At 45.8% G+C, this 17,591-nt stretch overlaps 1 protein-coding gene and 1 pseudogene across 2 annotated transcripts in view; both read right to left on the bottom strand.

The window, feature by feature from the left end:
• Window positions 1–2,142: 2,142 nt before the first annotated feature.
• The window catches only part of LOC145484699 (uncharacterized), a 123,809-nt pseudogene continuing 108,360 nt past the window's right edge, over window positions 2,143–17,591 (bottom strand). Inside the window, exons 27-28 of the transcript XR_014049061.1 lie at window positions 4,442–4,759; window positions 2,143–3,296 (exon numbers count right to left, since the gene is read on the bottom strand). The product of XR_014049061.1 is annotated as an uncharacterized LOC145484699 (transcript). The remainder of the gene's footprint in view (window positions 3,297–4,441; window positions 4,760–17,591) is intronic.
• On the bottom strand, window positions 15,904–16,969 carry LOC145484842 (uncharacterized). Its single transcript, XM_081463483.1, has one exon. It carries the CDS (start codon window positions 16,967–16,969, stop codon window positions 16,472–16,474), a length of 498 nt encoding a protein of 165 aa, XP_081319609.1. The 3' UTR covers window positions 15,904–16,471.

The following is a 17,591-nucleotide window of genomic DNA, read 5'->3' as shown; positions in this document are numbered from 1 at the left end:
CTTTTCCAAAAGATGAGTCTATTGGTGATAAATATGAAAATCCATCCTAAGCAAGCCCAAAAACGCCAGGATTTCCGCAAAATTTGGATTTAAGGGTTTTTTATGTTAATACAAAGTTAGTATTATCATTTATTCATATCACCTTTTTCACTAGCTGTTAAAAAGAAGTGATACTATTGATACTCAAAAAACGTAGTCAAGTCCACATGTAAACCAAGCTACACATAAATGTCAAAACAATGTATTGCAGGTACTCCAACTTAGACTTAGACAATTATTAAAGTACGACTAACCACAAAAACGTTCTTTCCTTTAATGAAACTTACTAGTTTTCCCATTAGTCAGCTAAAAAATTATCTCGACTGATAAAATCCCCGCGTTTCTACAGCCGTTTAAAGTTGCGCTTTCCGCTGCCACCACCGAGCCTAGTGGGATCTCGGTCGGGCTTTTAGTGACGTCATTGAAGGACATGGCTGAAAACACTCAAGACAAGTTTCACGCTGGGTTTCGAGCGTAGCTCCTGGGCCGTATTTTTCAGAGCCCAATTAAGCTAACCCGGGAAAAGCTAGAATTTTGCCTTGAATTTTGTAACTTTGCAGTAAGGTCTTCTGTATATTGTTTGGCCTTTTGTTTCGAGTTTTAATAATCACCAAATACACAAAACAAAGCAGCAAAAAACATTTGTATAGAATAAAAAGTTATAATTCGGTTAACTTTAATCCTGGGTTAGTGTTAACCGGCTTCCGAACGATCCTGCCCTGTTTTCAACAAGTAAACCTGACATGAGCCCGCGATCCAATCGAAAACCACACTTGGTCAGCGATCAATTTCGAAAAAAAGTGGCTTCGATGAGCTGTAAACCTGAGCCCGCGATATGGTCACCTGATACTGATCAGCGGATACCTTGTTTTGACAGGTGTCAATTGATAATAACATGGATGTCCAATATCAAAGAAGTACATGTTAAACCAAGGCAGCATGGGTCTGTCAACCTATTATTTGGAGTATGGCCGCCATGTTGCGCGACTCCGTCGTCATCACCGCCGTCGTGCGTACGCGCCCACGAGCATTACCACTAGCCGTGATAACCATGAGAAAATCAACTTATGGGTCTCCTTTCCTTACCTATACGAGTATGGGGCTCCCCTTGGCGGCTCTTTGGGCCGCCGAAGCTCCGCTAAAATGGGGTTGACTAGCCGACACGACTCCTACGGTTCGTGACATTTGTACATTTGTCGTTCTCTGTTCGGTCACCCGACCTTTTTCTTGCTTCACTCGTGTTTATGAAGGGCACTTCACGCTGTGTTATAAGGAGTAATTTTAAGTAGAGTTGAGTCGTTAGACCGTGGTATGTCAAACTTGTAGATGTCATAGGTCTGCATGATTTCCGCTGTTATCTGCATGTCGCTTCGTCAAGTTTGACATCTCTCTGTAATTTGCCATGTGCTTATGCATTGTGCTACCTTTTATATCTCACATCTGGTTCACCCAAAATTCATGTGTTATCCATTTTCATATTTTCTGAAATTATTGTTTCCATGGAAATATCGATTGCCATGAAATATACTATACCAAATTTCAACGTATTTTTTATCTTTATCTTGATCCGATTAAGGGACAACTGGTAAAAAGCTCATCGAAAATCTTTGGAATGGTCCAGTGAAAAATGTATCCAGACACTTTAATTAAGTCAAGCCCTTTACGTGAGGCTATAAATTAATACGACATTGAACATTTTAAGTGTCTGTTCTCACAGGATTGTTGTGCTTAACTGGTTGAATATTGTTTTCAAACGGGGGCGGGAGAGGAGAGTTTAAGCGACAGAAAACTGTGGTGTTTTACCACAAATCTCGACGAGAAATCTCACAAAATGGGCTCAGATCATAACGTGACAAAACATAGGCACGCAAGTACCAGCATTGTGATTAGGCTAATCCAACAAGTTTAGTTATGATATTCGGCAAAAAAGAATATGTTTCACCTTAAAAAGTGTAATATTAAGCCTAGTTTTATCAAGGTTTAATTTGGATAATTTGATCAGTATCTTTGTCTATAAGAACTTCAATACAGCTTTTCCCGCGAGACAGCTAAATTATGCAGCCTGTAATAGTACCTAACGGTGAAAGCAGATTGGCGAGTAATTTTTTATGGACCTTTATGGACTCATTTCATAACAAGAACTAATTCTAATTCTATAACATGATTTTATTCTGTTGCTGCCATTGATCAGATTAATTACAGTTTCTTCGGTTTTGACATTCCAAGTTATATCGATTTTAAAAGCCATCTAAACGAGAAGACACTTTTGGAGGTGAAACAACTAGACATCAGAAAGAAAGTACAAATTTTATAAGAGGTCTCGAAATCTGCAGAGTTTGGGAAGTGTTCTTGTCACATAACCCTTCCCAACACCTGAGAGCCTTTTTGGTGACAAAAAAAAAAGTTACAGAAAAAGTAACTTTCTGAGAGACTTAAAATTTACCTCTTTTAACTGTGTAATCTGTTTTAACAACGAACCGTCCCATTTCGTAAACGATAATTTGATTGGTTCTTTAAGAAAACCCCCAATGTGATTGGTTTTCAATCGTCCTGGAAACATTCCCCCTTCCTCCCAAACAGTGTTGATTTTCTTATTTCTTAGACTAAACAGATCACCGCACCTAAAACACTTAGCTACACCTAGCTAATTCTCAGGTATGCCACTTAAACTAAAAGAAACAATATACCAGCGACACATAATAGGCTTACAAATCCTAACAGGTGGAAGCCAGACAAGTTGGCTATTTACAATCATGACCGAGAAGCAGAACTTGAGTTTACCGAGAAACAACTCCAGCTAAGTGGTACTAAGTGGTAACAGCGAGACGTAGCCCGTGAACTCCGTATGTGTGGGCTAACTTTGGCTATATATTGCATAGGCATAGATGATCACGAAACCAATACAACAGTAACTAAAAAAAAATTAACAATTAAGTAATGGACAAATTAAGAATGTCCATACAGCTACCAACCTGTGCTCTCGTATGTTGTACGCAAACGACCCTCTCCAACAGATGTACGGCCTGCAACTTTGATTTCATATCTCGTGGCCTCCATGAGACCTGTAATCCTCAATACTCGGGTACTTGCATTCACTTTGACAGTGGTGAAGTTCTCGTAGGAACCATAACATCTATAATACACGACGTAGCCAAGAAGAACTCCATGAGTATCTTCTTCAGGTATTGGAGACCAGTTAATCTCGAGAGAGTTGGAACTACGATCGTATACATACACCCATGGAACATAACCAGGAACTAAACGACAAAGAAAAATTTCGTTTGATGCAATTGTGAAACACAAAGCTCTCTTACTAAAAAAAAAAACAATCGTTTTTAATTAGGGGGGCGGTGAGCGTTTAGCCACAAAATTCTAAATAGGTACCATGGATTAAATAAGGTAACTGGTAAAATAAGCAACACTTGTCAGTTGATTGATCGATACATGTACTACCAGCCTATATCAGTCGGTGCTGAAAAAGTATTTTAAAGCGAAGCAACAGTGGCCCCTATCCTACCTTGATTTTAACTTAAAACGTGCTTACAACTCAACAACGAGCTAAGAGATCATATTTTTTTTAATATCTTCAGTATGCTTAGATTCAGATTTTAGAAAAAAAAATTAAAAAGTTTAGAACCAGCTTAAAAAAAGAAAAGTTAAAGTGGATTTAAATTTCTCAGGAGGTTATTTACGTGGTTAGGACGTGGGCTTCCCGAGCAATTTACTTTCAAAGGTGCCAAGGCATGGGAAGCCTGCAACTCCGCTAGAAACCCAACAAACGGCTCGTGATTTACAAGCTTTTCTCGCGTTCTCCCAACATCCCGCGTGGGTCTTTTACGCCGGTAAACCCATAGAGAGAGTGGTCTATTATTTAAATATCTTTGCCAATTGCCCTTTTTTCTTCGCGTTTTTTTCCCTTCGTGCTAACTGCTTTTACAAGAAAACAGGCACTACTCACACTTCAAACATACTAAGTTACAAATACCAAAATTACATAGTGCCCTCTTTCGTACGTATGTCAGTTTTATTTCATTTCAATTTAGAAAATGGTAAAAATACTGACAATCTAGTGTCATCGGATATAAAGATGAAATATTTGCCAGGGAGGTTCACGGATTCTCCGTTCAGTACTTTTAACAATTAGTCGTGTTTCAAGCATGTTCTATTAGTCCTGATAGCGTAGTGGTGATCCCACCCGACTGATTAATAGCGCCTGGAACGTGTGTTTAAATCCCCTTCAGGGCATTAATATTATTCCTTTCAGTTCAGTACAGTATCATATTTTTTCCTATTCCACCTTTTTCTTCCTCGTGTTTTTCACTTACCGTTCTTCAGAGGAAAATAGGAATTACTTGTACCCGCAATTTAAATACAATAACTTGGCAATATTAAAATTACGTACCGCCCTCTTTGGTACGAATGTCAGCTTCCTCGCTGCTTTTCAAGGTTATCACACCAGTCACTCGATCTTTGAGGAGAGCAACGATCTTGACTTTGTACTTCCTGTAGGATTTCAGATTGCGCACCACGGTATTGGAGGATGAAGCATTTTCTACACTCAACAGAAGAATGTCACTGCTACCTCTGCCTAAGCAAACAGCTACATAGCCATATATGTCAGTGGAATTTAAGCCGCTGGTATTCAAAGGCAACCAGCTGACACTGACTGTTCTAGAACTTATATTGCTGATTGTGACGTTCCAGCTGTGTTCATATGAAACTGAAAAGTTAACAAATAAAGTAAGGAGGTAAATTGGACCGAAACGTTTTACTTCTAACGCTTTACCCTTCAGCTGATACATACACACTTGTATAACAAAGGTAAATTTTTACACACTGCCAAACAGTTATTTTGGGAAGATTTTCTTGTCACAGCTATCATAAAGCTGATGACGTGCCGATCACTTCTTTAAAGAGATGCTGTTCTCCTTGTTGTAGAACAGCTAACCCATTTTACTTCCTGTTATTCTCTGATATATCTGCTTTAGTATATCTTCACTGCTTGTCTCATTAACATTCATAATTTCTGAAATCAGTCCCCAAACCATATTTTCTTTTCTGTGTTTTGATCCTATAATAAGACGTTCTGTCGCCTCTAAGTAACGGTAAACTAATGGCTGAAGACAGAAAAGTCAGGCGTTCTCCTGCTTTACAATACTGCCATCCCAAATACTCCCCCCTGATTGGTCGAAAGCACATCATTTAAGAGCTTCTGCCTGAGAGACCGGGGCAGACTTGGAAATGAAGATCGGCCGATTTAGCTTAAAATTGGTACACAAAGTTGTTATGTGGACTTATGTAATATGCCAAAGTTTCAGGTTCAACGACCTTTTTTTAGCCGAGTTCTGGATATCAGCCCCTCGGGGGTCCCCAGAGGCTGATTTTCAGTGCAATTTTGGTCAATTTTCAATCTCTCTTTTAGCAACGTACAATTAATTTCAGACAAAAGCAAAACCATATTTGTAATGCCCTATTTTTAGGCTTCTATGGGTAGAAACATTAGCTCACGGGAGTTTTTCATTAGCTTGTGGCTATTATCGCAACTTGGTCCTATTTGAAGCATATGGGAAGCAGCCGGAAATGGCCTGTTTTTCAGACCGCATATTTTCCATGCCCAGGTTTTATATCGTGAATTCTCAGTATCCCTGCAAAGTTTAGCCCTTAGTTTAGTAATATCAAGAAAAAAATACTGAGGTTGAGGCTTTTTTACCAAGAAAAAACTTACAAGAAAATAACTAACCAGGTCACTTTCGGTTAAAGTTTCAACAAACCGTGTCTGTAAAAATCAGCCATTTAATTTCGATTAACACCTTTTTTTCTTCTAAGTCATGAATTAGAGACTCTGAAGTTGATTGTAACCGAAAAGACTTACCGTTAATCAAAAATTTTCCTGTGATTTTTTAGGACCGATCAGATTTTGGTCCGGCAACGGTTATAAATTTTGTGGAAGAAGTCTTGAAAATTACAGATAATGGAGTCACTGTGAAAAAAACATATATAGCAGCAGCCGGAAATGGCCTGTTTTTCAGACCACATATTTTCCATGCCCATGTTTTATATCGTGAATTCTCAGTATCCCTGCAAAGTTCAGCCCTTAGTTTAGTAATATCAAGAAAAAAATACTAAGGTTGAGGCTTTTTTACTACGAAACACTTCAAGAGAAATTACCTACTACGCACTTCCTGCCAAAGTCTTAATTCCTTATTAGGAGAGATTTTTAGACATTAGCCGCAAAATTAACATACAATTAATGATCTCGAAGTGAATTATTAAAAGAAAATATATATTTACAAACCATAGGCTAGAAGTAGTAAAGCACGCTTATAGGGGCGGTAACCAATCAGGAGGCGATGCATATCATTAAAAAAGGCTCTCGACCAATCAGAGGGCAGTATTTTCGATTTGCATAAACAAGATGGCGTCCAGGGGGGTCAAACATGGCGCCCATGCCCAAATAAGGGCAACATGTCCAAATAAGGCGATAGACAGGAAGTGAGTTTTAACAATTGATTTTTATTGATTTTTACAGGAAGTTACATGGGTGTGTATCCGTATGGAAACGATTTGAAAGTGTTCGTGTCTACGACGCGTTTGTCGAAGACGAGTCCGTAGAGTTTGGTGCGTGTGATGACCTTGAGATGTTTGGTGGCTGGGTTTCTGTAGAAGAAGTTGGGGTTGACGACGGGGATGTTGCGTCGTCCACCGTCCTCGAGAGGTTGTTCGAGTTCGTCGAGGAGATTTTGTTTCATGACGTCATAGTTGAGTTGCCTGGATCCTCGTACATTGAGGGAGAAGCCACGCACCTTACAGCACACTTTTCCATTTTTTGTCTTGTACCCGTAATTCTTGGGTCCTGCTGAGGTGAAATCGATGATGTAATCACCGTCGTCCAATTCGTTAGTCATCTCTCCGAGGTAATCGCCTAGCGGAACGTCGGCTTGACCTGGTTTGTGCGAGTAGATGACGGAATCGGTGTCAAAGTAGAGAACTTGTTGCTTTAACAGTTCCAGGTAGCTGTATAATTTGAGCCGAGCCCAGCAGGTGGTGAAAGCGGCGACGAAGATGTTGATTCGTCCGTTATCGGGTTGGTTGTCCTCGAGGTCGGCGTAGACAACCTCTAGGGCTTCGTCGTTAGCGATTTTGACTTGTTTTATGTCGTTGAAGTGATTGGAAACGAGGGCGAAGAGTTGCGCTGCGGTGTAGACGACTTCGGTAGTGGGTTTGTGTAGGTTTTCGCCGAACTTGCCCCAGAAGGAGTTGAGCATGAGTTTGGCGGTGGCTTTGCGTCCGGGATTTTTCTGGATCGTGGCCGGATCGAGAGCGATGCCTTCTTTCTGGCGGTATTGTTGCACGTACCGTGTCTTGTCTTGGGGGGTGTGACACCAGCTCGGGTAGCCGGAGGATTCCTGTTTGATTTTTAGCCAGGTGTTCACGTAATCGGCAAAGAGTCCTCTACGGCGTTGTTCTGGCGGGAAATGGTAGACTTCGTGGATCTTGATGAGCGTGTATCCCATGGCAACGGCTTTCTCGATTTCGGGGGTGCACCAGGTCCCTCGTAGCGTGCGTTGCTCGGACGTGTGAGGGCAACGAGGCGATTTCTCAAGGAGGGGTTTGGTCATTTCGTCTTCCACGCACGATCGGCAGAGTGGGAAGGTGAGTTTACCCCTGTGCCGAAAAGGTAGAACGGGATGGTAAAGTTCGTGAGGTGGTAGTATGTCCACTTTGGCCATGCCGAAGTAGTAATGGATGTCTTGATCGTCGGGGTTGACGATGATTTGTGGGTGTCCTACGGGGTAGTCGCTTCCCTTGTTGACCCAGGGGTAGAGCGACGTCACGTCGACGTACTTGATTTGTTCTCCTCGAGCCCCGTCGGCCACGTGATGCAGTTTGACGGCGTTCGTGCGCCCTCCGAAAAAAGCTTCTCGGGGTTCGAGCGGTTTGACGATTTCGAACGTGTCTAGAAACTGGCTGAGATCAGGGTCGGTTTTGACTTCTAGGTTCCAGTCGCATTCCCACTTGACGCAGAGCTGGTAACCTTGGCGACTGAGAAGGTCGTGTTTGCGGAGTGTGGCCTCGTAGACTTCCTGCATGGTGCGATCGGCGTGACAGATGGGATATCGGTCTCGATGGGTCGGGAAACAGCGAGGACATCCGTGCCATAGACATCCGTGGAATTCGTAGACGGTTCGAGTGGTCGGATCGTATCCGTCCACGAGATGACCGGCTAGTCGGACTTCACCCCCGTTTCGCACCGTAAGGATACGATCGCCTTGACCCGTGCGTTGCAACGAGTGTTCTTGCCAGGCTAGCCATTTCAGGGCTTCGACGGACTGATTGGATCGGGCCCCGTGCCATCCTCGCGGGGGTCTGGAGGCGATGGTGTTGATCGGGACGAGTTTCTTGCGCCAGAATCGGTTGCAAGCGGAGGCGATGGTGACGCATTTCTCCATGGGATCAAAGTCGGCTTTTTGTTTGAATTCTTGCCGGAACTTTTGACAGCCCGCTTTGAGGAGTTTGACGTCCGACTCGCAGTAGGCTTCCATTTCTTCCCTTAGTACGAAATGGTAGTCGTTGTCGACTTTCTCTTGGTACCACTGTTCGAACTCGGCTTTCTTTTTGGCGGACATGCCGTCGGGATCGTACATGTCTCGCGGTGGCATGGGACCTTCGTACGCTTGGTTTTCTAGGGTGTTGAATTTGTGCGGGAAGAATCCTTTGCGCAGTTCCTGGATTCCGAAGGTGGCGGGAAAGTTGGCCAGCGGGAACGGGAGAAAGCAGAGGGAATCTTTGAAAGTCAGTCTGTCGGATTTTAGGGACAGTATCTTGGTGCCGACGGTGATTTGGCCGGTGACTTCTCGATGGGTGGCGTAACAGTGTTGCAGGATGAACATCCCGTCGTAGCCTTTGAGATTGTGAAAGAGGACGATGACGTTCCGTTCGTCATTGTCCTGGTCGACGGCGAGGGATTCGAGTTGGTTGAACATGTCGGCGGTGCACTTGGGCCCGTAGAAGGAGTAGCATATCTCATTTTCGTCGTCCTCCAGGCAGAGTAGAATGGGGGTCTGATTCCCTTCGGCGTCGGTGATGGCTTCGAAGTCGCAGTACACTTGAAGGGGCGGATCTCTGTCTACCAAGACGCTCGTGTCTGGATCGTCGGGACCGGATTCTTCGAAGGGTCGACCGTTGACTTTGTCGCGGGGGACGAGTTTCTTTTTGGGCTCGTCTTCGTCTTCGGGGAGGCGTTGGATGTAACAACGGTGCGTCGGCAGATGGACTTGTTTTTCGCAGATGCTGCATTCGCCCCATTCGCACTTGTGATCGGGGGAACGACGACTACCTCCTCGTCCTGTCCTGCGTTTACATTCGTAGACGTGGCAACACTTCTCACACTTTTTGTGAGTGTCGCAGATGGAGGGGATGCTGAGACTCCGCCGTTGCAAGTGGTCGTTGTAGCATCGGTCTCCGAAGAATTTTCTGTGGCACGATTGGCATAGGGAGGTGGGTTCGGGAAACTTGCCTGGCGCTAGGGGTCGTTTTTTCTCGATGAAATCGGGACAGTCCTTTCGTTTGCAGGCGGTGCACCATTGACCGAGGCAGGGATGATTTTTAAAGTCGTCGTGATCGTAGCCTCGATTGCATTCGTCGCAGAAGTAGGATTTGCCGAGGAATCCCTTAAACGAATTGCATCCGTCGTAGTGATCGCCTTCTTTGACGAGACGAATGATCTTGGTCGAGGGTTCGGGTCCCGCGTAGATGATCATGTGGGGTGGGTCGATGGACATGACTTTGAGCTGGTAGCCAGGTAAGGCGGCCTGAAACTTTTGCAGTTCGGGAATGCCACAGGGTCCTTCGGGAACGTTGGCTCGACGGTGGAGGTCTTTGGCCAATCGCTCTTGGACAGGATAACCCTGTTTGAGATTGTGGTAATCTTGGTCACGCGAATTCTCGTTCGCGTCTACCCAGGCTTTCATGGTGACGATGGCTCGGGCGCAGCAGAGAGTGTCTTTGTTTCGGATGGTCACGCGCGACCGTTTGACGATTCCCCGCACGGCGGCGCAACTCGGCTTGTATCGTTTTCCGTTCCCGCTGCCACGACCTGGGGTACGTATGAAAGTGGTTTCCATGGTAAACGTGTCGTCGGGGGTGAATTCTTCGTTGGAGTTGAGTTTGGCCGCGAGAGACTGGAGATAAGTGTTTAGTCTTTCACTCCCTTCTTCGAATTCGCGCACGGTGAAGGTGGTGGACTGAAAGGCGTGCGTGAAGGCACTGGACTGCATGGTGAAATGGACCGTGGAGTCGGGTGTCAGGGTAGGATCCTGAGCGATTTGTTGCTCGATGGATCGTTGAAGGGCCCGAGTCAATTCTTGGCCTAGATTGTCCTCGCGAGTCACGTCTCTGTGTTGTCTGAGCGTGGCTTCGAATCGTTGTTTGTGGAGGACGTTTCTCCAGTGACGTCGAGCGCCTACGGGTCTTAAGTCGAAGTCTAGGAGGGGTCTTGTATTGTTACCACCACCTCCGGTTTGGAGCATCACTCGATCGAGAGCCGGATCAAAGATCCAGTCATCGTCATCGTCGAAGGGGAAGGCTTCGTCGTGGGTCCGTCTGTTCTGTGAAGACAATAAACACAACGTTTTTTATTGGTCAGTTTTTACTGCCAGGTCTCCAAGCAAAGTGGTGTTTAACAAAAACGCTTTTATATCTGCTATGTTATTCATCGCGTCTAGGAAATCACGTCCTAAATGGATTATCTTTTCCTCGTTACACTTGTTGACATAATGTCCATGGTAAGACGAGTGAAAATAGATATTCTTGTTGACATAATGTCTATTTACATCATTGGGTATCACGCGTACTTCTACGTGTCCGTAACCCCATTGTCTTTTCACTATACCGTATTCTACTATTTCTTCGTGAAGTTCGTTCAATAGTTTATTGTTCCTTCGATCGCGTATACACTGCCAGGTTGCTAGGTCAATCACGTAACACTTTAGTTCTTCCGGTAACCAATCCCAGTAACTCTATGAAAAGAAGGTGAGGCTTTGTAACCGCAAAACACAACGAAACAAAATCCCAAGTCTATGGGTCAGTTGTTTAGGGAAGCCACGCACATACATAGAATACACGGGGTGAGACAGATTTCACAGTGCAACCTTTCAGGGGTCACCCCCTTGTTCATCTGCTCCTTGAGTGTCCTGATGAAGCAATCGTAATGCCCATAGTAACGGCAGCACTTGGTACGAGCACGGGTTTCGGTTCCGAGGATGACTTTCTTACATAGGGTGCACGTTATACTCACTGCTTCTTCTTCATGTTGATCCATCTGTTGGTTCATCTCCTCGTCGGTCAGCTCTTGTGCCATGATTTTTTCCAGCGCTCGATACAAGTTGAAAAATAATTCAGAGTGACCTGAAACGGTTCGAACCGATCTTTTTTATACTTACGGTAAAACTGGATCCCAGGTTCACACTCGACCCGGACCCAGTCTCCGACCGGGAGGGGGATACCCCCCTATTCCCTGGGTCTGGGTAACACGTGACTTGGTCTCGATCTGTGATTGGTTGGACGGATCTAAGGATGACTTTCTTACATAGGGTGCATGTTATACTCACTGCTTCTTCTTCATGTTGATCCATCTGTTGGTTCATCTCCTCGTCGGTCAGCTCTTGTGCCATGATTTTTTTCTAGCGCTCGATACAAGTCAAAAACTCAGAGTGACTTGAACGGTTCGAACCGATCTTTTTTATACCTACGGTGAAACGGGGTCCAGTCTCCGACTGAGAGAGGGATAGGGGGTAACCCCCCACTCGACCCGCCCCCAGTCTCCGACCGAGTGGGGGTATACCCCCCTATCCCCTGGGTCTGGTTAACACGTGACTTGGTCTCGATCTGTGATTGGTTGGACAGATCTTCATAAGGCGAATCCGCGCCGTCCCCGATCTTCACATGACTAGTTTCACGTGGAATGCTTCAATGTGGCTTACATGACGACATTGCGAAATCACCCAATTTTAAGTCAAAATGGCGGCGTTTTGTTGAGCGAGCGAGCGATGTGCATCATTTCAACGTCCTGAAGATGTTTTCGGAAGCGGACAACATTCCTAAAGGTATTTGAAGTAAATACGAATGCAATTTTACGGTTAGCAAGAAATTAGAAGCGAAAATTTTAGGTAAGTGAGCTTGCATGACCTTCGCCATGTGCTACTCAAATCCACGCATGTTGTTCAAATGCGACTAAATTCCCCTCGGACCGCCGTTTTTCCGTTTGCAATCTCAAATAATTCTTGAATTATGTGTCTTGAATCGTTTTTGGGATCGTAGAGCTCAGGAACTTTGGAAAAAAGCTTCGTTTTGTTGAGTAAACACACTTTTCGAAAAGACGCGTAACTCGATTCGAGTTAATATTCAACTGGCTGTTGCCATGGTGACGGAAATGCGAGATTTTTTTTTTTTTTTTTTTTTTTTTTGTGAAGTTTAATTTATTTAAATTGTTTAAAAATTACTACTAGCTTCCATGAAGGAAAACTTTTTTTTTCTAGAGAGTATTTTTTATGCTCTTTTAAATGAGATATAGTAGATTATTCTCCTGTAAATATTTGCTGAGATATTAATGAATAACCTTATGACCTTTTCCACGCCCATTTTAGAACTTGTATGAGCGTCCATTACGGAAGACCATGCCTGCCCGCTCCGCTGAAGCATTGAAACGACAGAGAGTGAGAAGAAGAGAGTTCGTGCGAGAGTGGAAGAAAAGAAATCCGGAGAAAGTTCGCGAGCAGAAAAGACGGTATCGTGCACGAAAACGGTACAAGATGCGTGACATGGTGCGCGACGCGTTGAATCGTTATAGGGAACGCAAACGTCGCTCCCGTTTACCTGCAACACGACAGTGAGAAGAGCATGATTACGATCCGGATGAAATTCTTCGGGGTTTGTTGGGAGTTCGGGTTGAGCTGACGGATTTCAGGAAAACAATACCACCGTCCAACACCACGACCACCGCCGCTAAGAGCACTACCACTGCAACACGACAGTGGGAAGAGCATGATTACGATCCGGATGAAATTCTTCGGGGTTTGTTTGGAGGTCGGGTTGAGCTGACGGATTTCAGGGGAACACTAACGCCATCCAACACCACGACCATCGCCGCTAAGAGCACGATCACCATTACCACTGCAACACTACCACCAACCAACACCAGTACCACCATTACCACTGCAACACTACCACCAACCAACACTAGTACCACCATTACCACTGCAACACTACCACCAACCAACACCAGTACCACCATTACCACTGCAACACTACCGCCATCCAACACCACTACCATCGCCGCTAAGAGCACTACCACCATTACCACTGCAACACTACCACCAACCAACACTAGTACCACCATTACCACTGCAACACTACCACCAACCAACACTAGTACCACCATTACCACTGCAGCACCACAGGCATTACCCCCACCGCAACGCCGTGGGAGGGTGGTGTCTTATTTCCCCACCGCCGCTAAGAGCACGACCACCGCCGCTAAGAGCACTACCACCAATACCACTGCAGCACCACAGGCATTACCCCCACCGCAACGCCGTGGGAGGCGGTTGTCTTATTCCTCCTCCTCTGACTCTGAGCCTGATGAAGGGTTGGTAGCAGAGTTAGAACGCATGTTAGCGGAACCCGAGGATCCTGTAAAACGGAGACTTGAAAAGATCAGGAAAAATAGGAAGGAAGCAGAAGAAAACAGAGTAAGACGAATGCAAGAAAGACGGAAAACAGAAAAAATGATAACTGAAATAGCTGCTGAGCTTGATAAGATGTCGTTTATGTTACACGACATGGGTAGATGGTTTCAACAATTTGAACGCGAGGATAAGGTAGAGCAGGCTACTCAGTTTGAATATTCGCGCAATGTATACATTACCGCCGAACTTATGAATCAGTTGGAACACTATTTATAGGACAAAAGAGACTCTTTTTTGAAAAACAACAAAGCGTGTGTAACTTTAATTACAACAACAACAATAAAAGGTTTTACAATTTCCAACGTTTCTTGGTCTGCATGATTTTCTTAACAATGCGTTCTGTCATGGTTTTACGTCCGGGTAATTTGTCGATGGCCTGGATCATCTTGGTGTCGGCATCCCATTTGTCCTGTAAGTTCTTGGCCCTGGAATAGTCAATGTCGTGTTGTTTGGCTAGTCGGTCCAGACGGTTGATCCCGGGGTCTCCACGCGCCAGACGTTTCTTCAGTTTGGTACCAGGTCCCATGTACTGATAACCGGGCCAATGAAACTCGATCCCAGTCTTGGCCAACCATTTTTGGATGTCGATCCCATACCCTCGTTGACGTCGACGTCGGGTACTTCTCCTCGGGGGTGGAGGTGCCTTTTTCCTCTTCTTAATCCGAGTCATAGTCCAGTCCCCTTCTCCAGGGGTCTTCGAAATCTTCCCACCCTGCTTGTAACTTTTCTGCGGCTGACGGTTTGACCTTCTTGTACTTCTTTGCCTTGCCTTTGGGACTGTAACCACCGTCGTCGTAGTCGATACCGAGTGATTTCAGTACACGTCTGGCTCTATCGGAGATGGGTGCTTTTTTCTTGGACGATAGGGGAGTTTTACCTAGCGTGACTGGTTTGGGTGGAATGGTAGGTTTGGGGGTTTTCTTCTCCTTTTTAAAACCTGACGTGGAGGGTATGGGGGTTTTCAGCTCCTTTTTCAGTCCTGTCGTAGAAAGGGGTTGTGGCGGGATGATCACGGGGGCTGCGGCTGGTTGGTTGACTCCCTTGAGGATCTGTTTCAACAGAGTTTCGACGGGTGCGTCGACCATGCCTTCGGGTTCTGTCGTTCCCTGGTACGAGATGGGACCGCTTTTACCCGTCCGTATACGTTTCACCAGTTTCCCTTCCTCGGAGGCGATGGGTTTGGTCATCTTAACGGCCATGCTGTCGGGGATGCGTTTGTCGTTCAGGATGAGATGTTCTTCGGCGGCCAGACGTCCGGCTTTGTTCAACAAGGCATTCTGGCTGATCTTCCCCTTGTAATAATCTTGCAGACGATTGAATTCTTGAACGGGCACCATCATGACTTCGTTCATACCTTCTGACTCAAGGTCGTGTCAGGAAACTCGGACAATTCTCTCAAGGCCGTCTCGTAACAGTCTTGCCAGTACCGTATGGATTCGTCTTTCTTTTCCAACTCGAGTTCGAGACTTCGAACGGTTTGCTTGCCTTTACCGCACTCCCTGCACAACTCGATGCACCCACCGGGCGGCGTGGTATCTCGTTTCGTTTGACAGGTTTGGCAGAAGTCACTGAACTTTGAAGCCATGTATTCTTGATACAGGTCGTGGTACCTCTTGTTCAAGTACTCGTACGAGTCTTTCCATCGGGCTTCGCGACGATTGGCGTCTTGCAACAACTGCACGAGTTTAGGAATGGTATTGTGGGACTCGTCTTCTCTCGGTGGGAAATTGGGTATGACGTCGATCCCCTCCAGCGGGTAACCGTCCTCACTGCGTCCTTTCACCGTACACAACATGCTTTGAAACAACCGTGCAAACCGCTCCAGAACCCCGCTCCGTTTTGGGTGAGGAGATGTTCTCTTCGACGCTTGAGAGAGTTTTTGCGTCTACCCACTTCGCGCAGAACCCTTTTATGTCTTTTCAGTTTCCCATAAGTCGTTGCGTTGATGGGGATCCTCTTTTTCAGCAAATTGAGAACCATCTCGCTGATGGCGTTGATCTGATCTTTGTCGGCGATTTGTAACATCCGTTGACGTTTGTTCCGATTGGCTTCTTTCAGGACGCGCGTCAGGAAAGGACGTTGTCGTCGTAACCGCTTCATCGTGGACTTGTGCGTACGAGCGGATTGGTGTACTCTTTTTATCGCTTTCCTCGACGCCTGAAGGCCGTTTGAAATGGTATCCTGCGTAAGACTCCTTCGATCTTTCCCCTGTTCTTATGGATATGTTTGTCCATTAAACCGAAGGGTCCAGCCAAAGAACCCAAACCCGCTGCTCTCATCATACTCGCCAAATCACCCCCTTTCTGTCTCCTTCTTCGTCTCCTCTTCCTCCGTGCTCGCATGGTGTCGAGTGAGGTGTACGACGGCTAGTCTCGTCCTTTTATTTTCACATGATGGAGCATCGGAACTCTTCGCCCTTGTGTGGAATTTTTTCACCTCGTCTCATTCGTTCCTGCATCCTTTTGGTATGCGCCCGTTCTTGTTTGGCTCTCAGGCTTTCTATGCCTTTGGTGATACCCCAAGCCGCCTTGGGTAAACCCGCCACCACAGTGCCGATCCCTTCTCCCCTTTGGTACCGTCTTCTTTTAGTGGTTTTAGCGGTTTTACGCCTTCTCGAAGACGCTTTCTTTCTCCTCGACCTCTTGGGCATGTTGGTTCTGAATGAAGAGGATGCCCGAGATGTCATTTTATAGCGGCACGTGCCTAAATCGTAGGGTGTAGTCTCGAACGTATCGGTCGTACGTGGGAGATGTGAAATCCGTCACCACGTCGTCCAACGTTTGCATCTTGGTCAAAAACCCATCCAATTCCTCCACGCCACCCAAAGCGTAGTTCGGGAGTTCTGTCAGCGTCTTTTCGTACGTCGTGTAAGCGAATTGGGCCATGTCCATCTTGAACGAATACTTCTTGAAATCGTTCCATCCTTTCAGTAAGGTGGCGAAAGCCGTCAATCCTACCACCGTGTACCCGTCTTTCCACACGGATCCCAAGACGATACTCACGGCCACCGTCAGTAAGGCCAGTCCGTTGAGAATGGCGTTACACAACTTGTAGTAACCGAACATCTGCCTTCGACACCACCAATACTTGTGGTAGAAAGCGTACAAGACGTCCAAACGTTTCAGGGAATCCAAATCCACCACGGTGTTGAAAGGTTCATCCAATAAACAGACAGAAGTACTCATGACTCTTCTCTAACCAGTGCCAAACGTAGTCTGACTTTCTGTCGGGACGTTCGATCCTTTTAGCTTGTTGCTTGTATTCCCAGATCTCGTCCTTGAAGGCGGTTTCCACGGATTGGTTCAGGATGTCCTGGACTTGTCGGTAACTATCGCACTCGTCCGCGATACGTTTCATGTCTTCGTGATCCATGCTGGTCGCATCCCAGTAAGAGCGAGAGCATCGACATAGATGCAAAAAGTAGGGGAACCACTCGACTTCACTCCTCAACATCTTGATTCGAATGGTTTTTCATCGACGAGGGGGTCGTCTTTTCTTAAGTCTCACGAGTCTTCGGATCCCTCGACCCACGCCCACTCCCACACCGCCAATGGCAGCGGTCGTTCCAGCTCGGATGCCTGTTTTCACGGCGCGACCACCCAACGCTTTGGCCAATCCCAAGGCAGCCCCTTTACCAATGGGTAACATCGCAGACAGGGCATTCGCAAGAGCACCGCCCCATTGCTTTCTCCTTTTCTGTCGACGACGGCGTCTTCTCATGGTTGTTCTCAGTTACGTACACTGGTCGAATTGCGTGTGACGGTAGGACGTTGTCCGTTTTTATAGGTGGTCGTAATCGTGTTGGTG

The sequence above is a fragment of the Orbicella franksi genome, chromosome 4, assembly GCF_964199315.1.
Source record: "Orbicella franksi chromosome 4, jaOrbFran1.1, whole genome shotgun sequence".
Classification (NCBI taxonomy): Eukaryota; Metazoa; Cnidaria; class Anthozoa; order Scleractinia; family Merulinidae; genus Orbicella; species Orbicella franksi.
The sequence above is the reverse complement of the archived record's forward strand: the minus strand, read 5'-3'. Positions and strand labels throughout refer to the sequence as shown.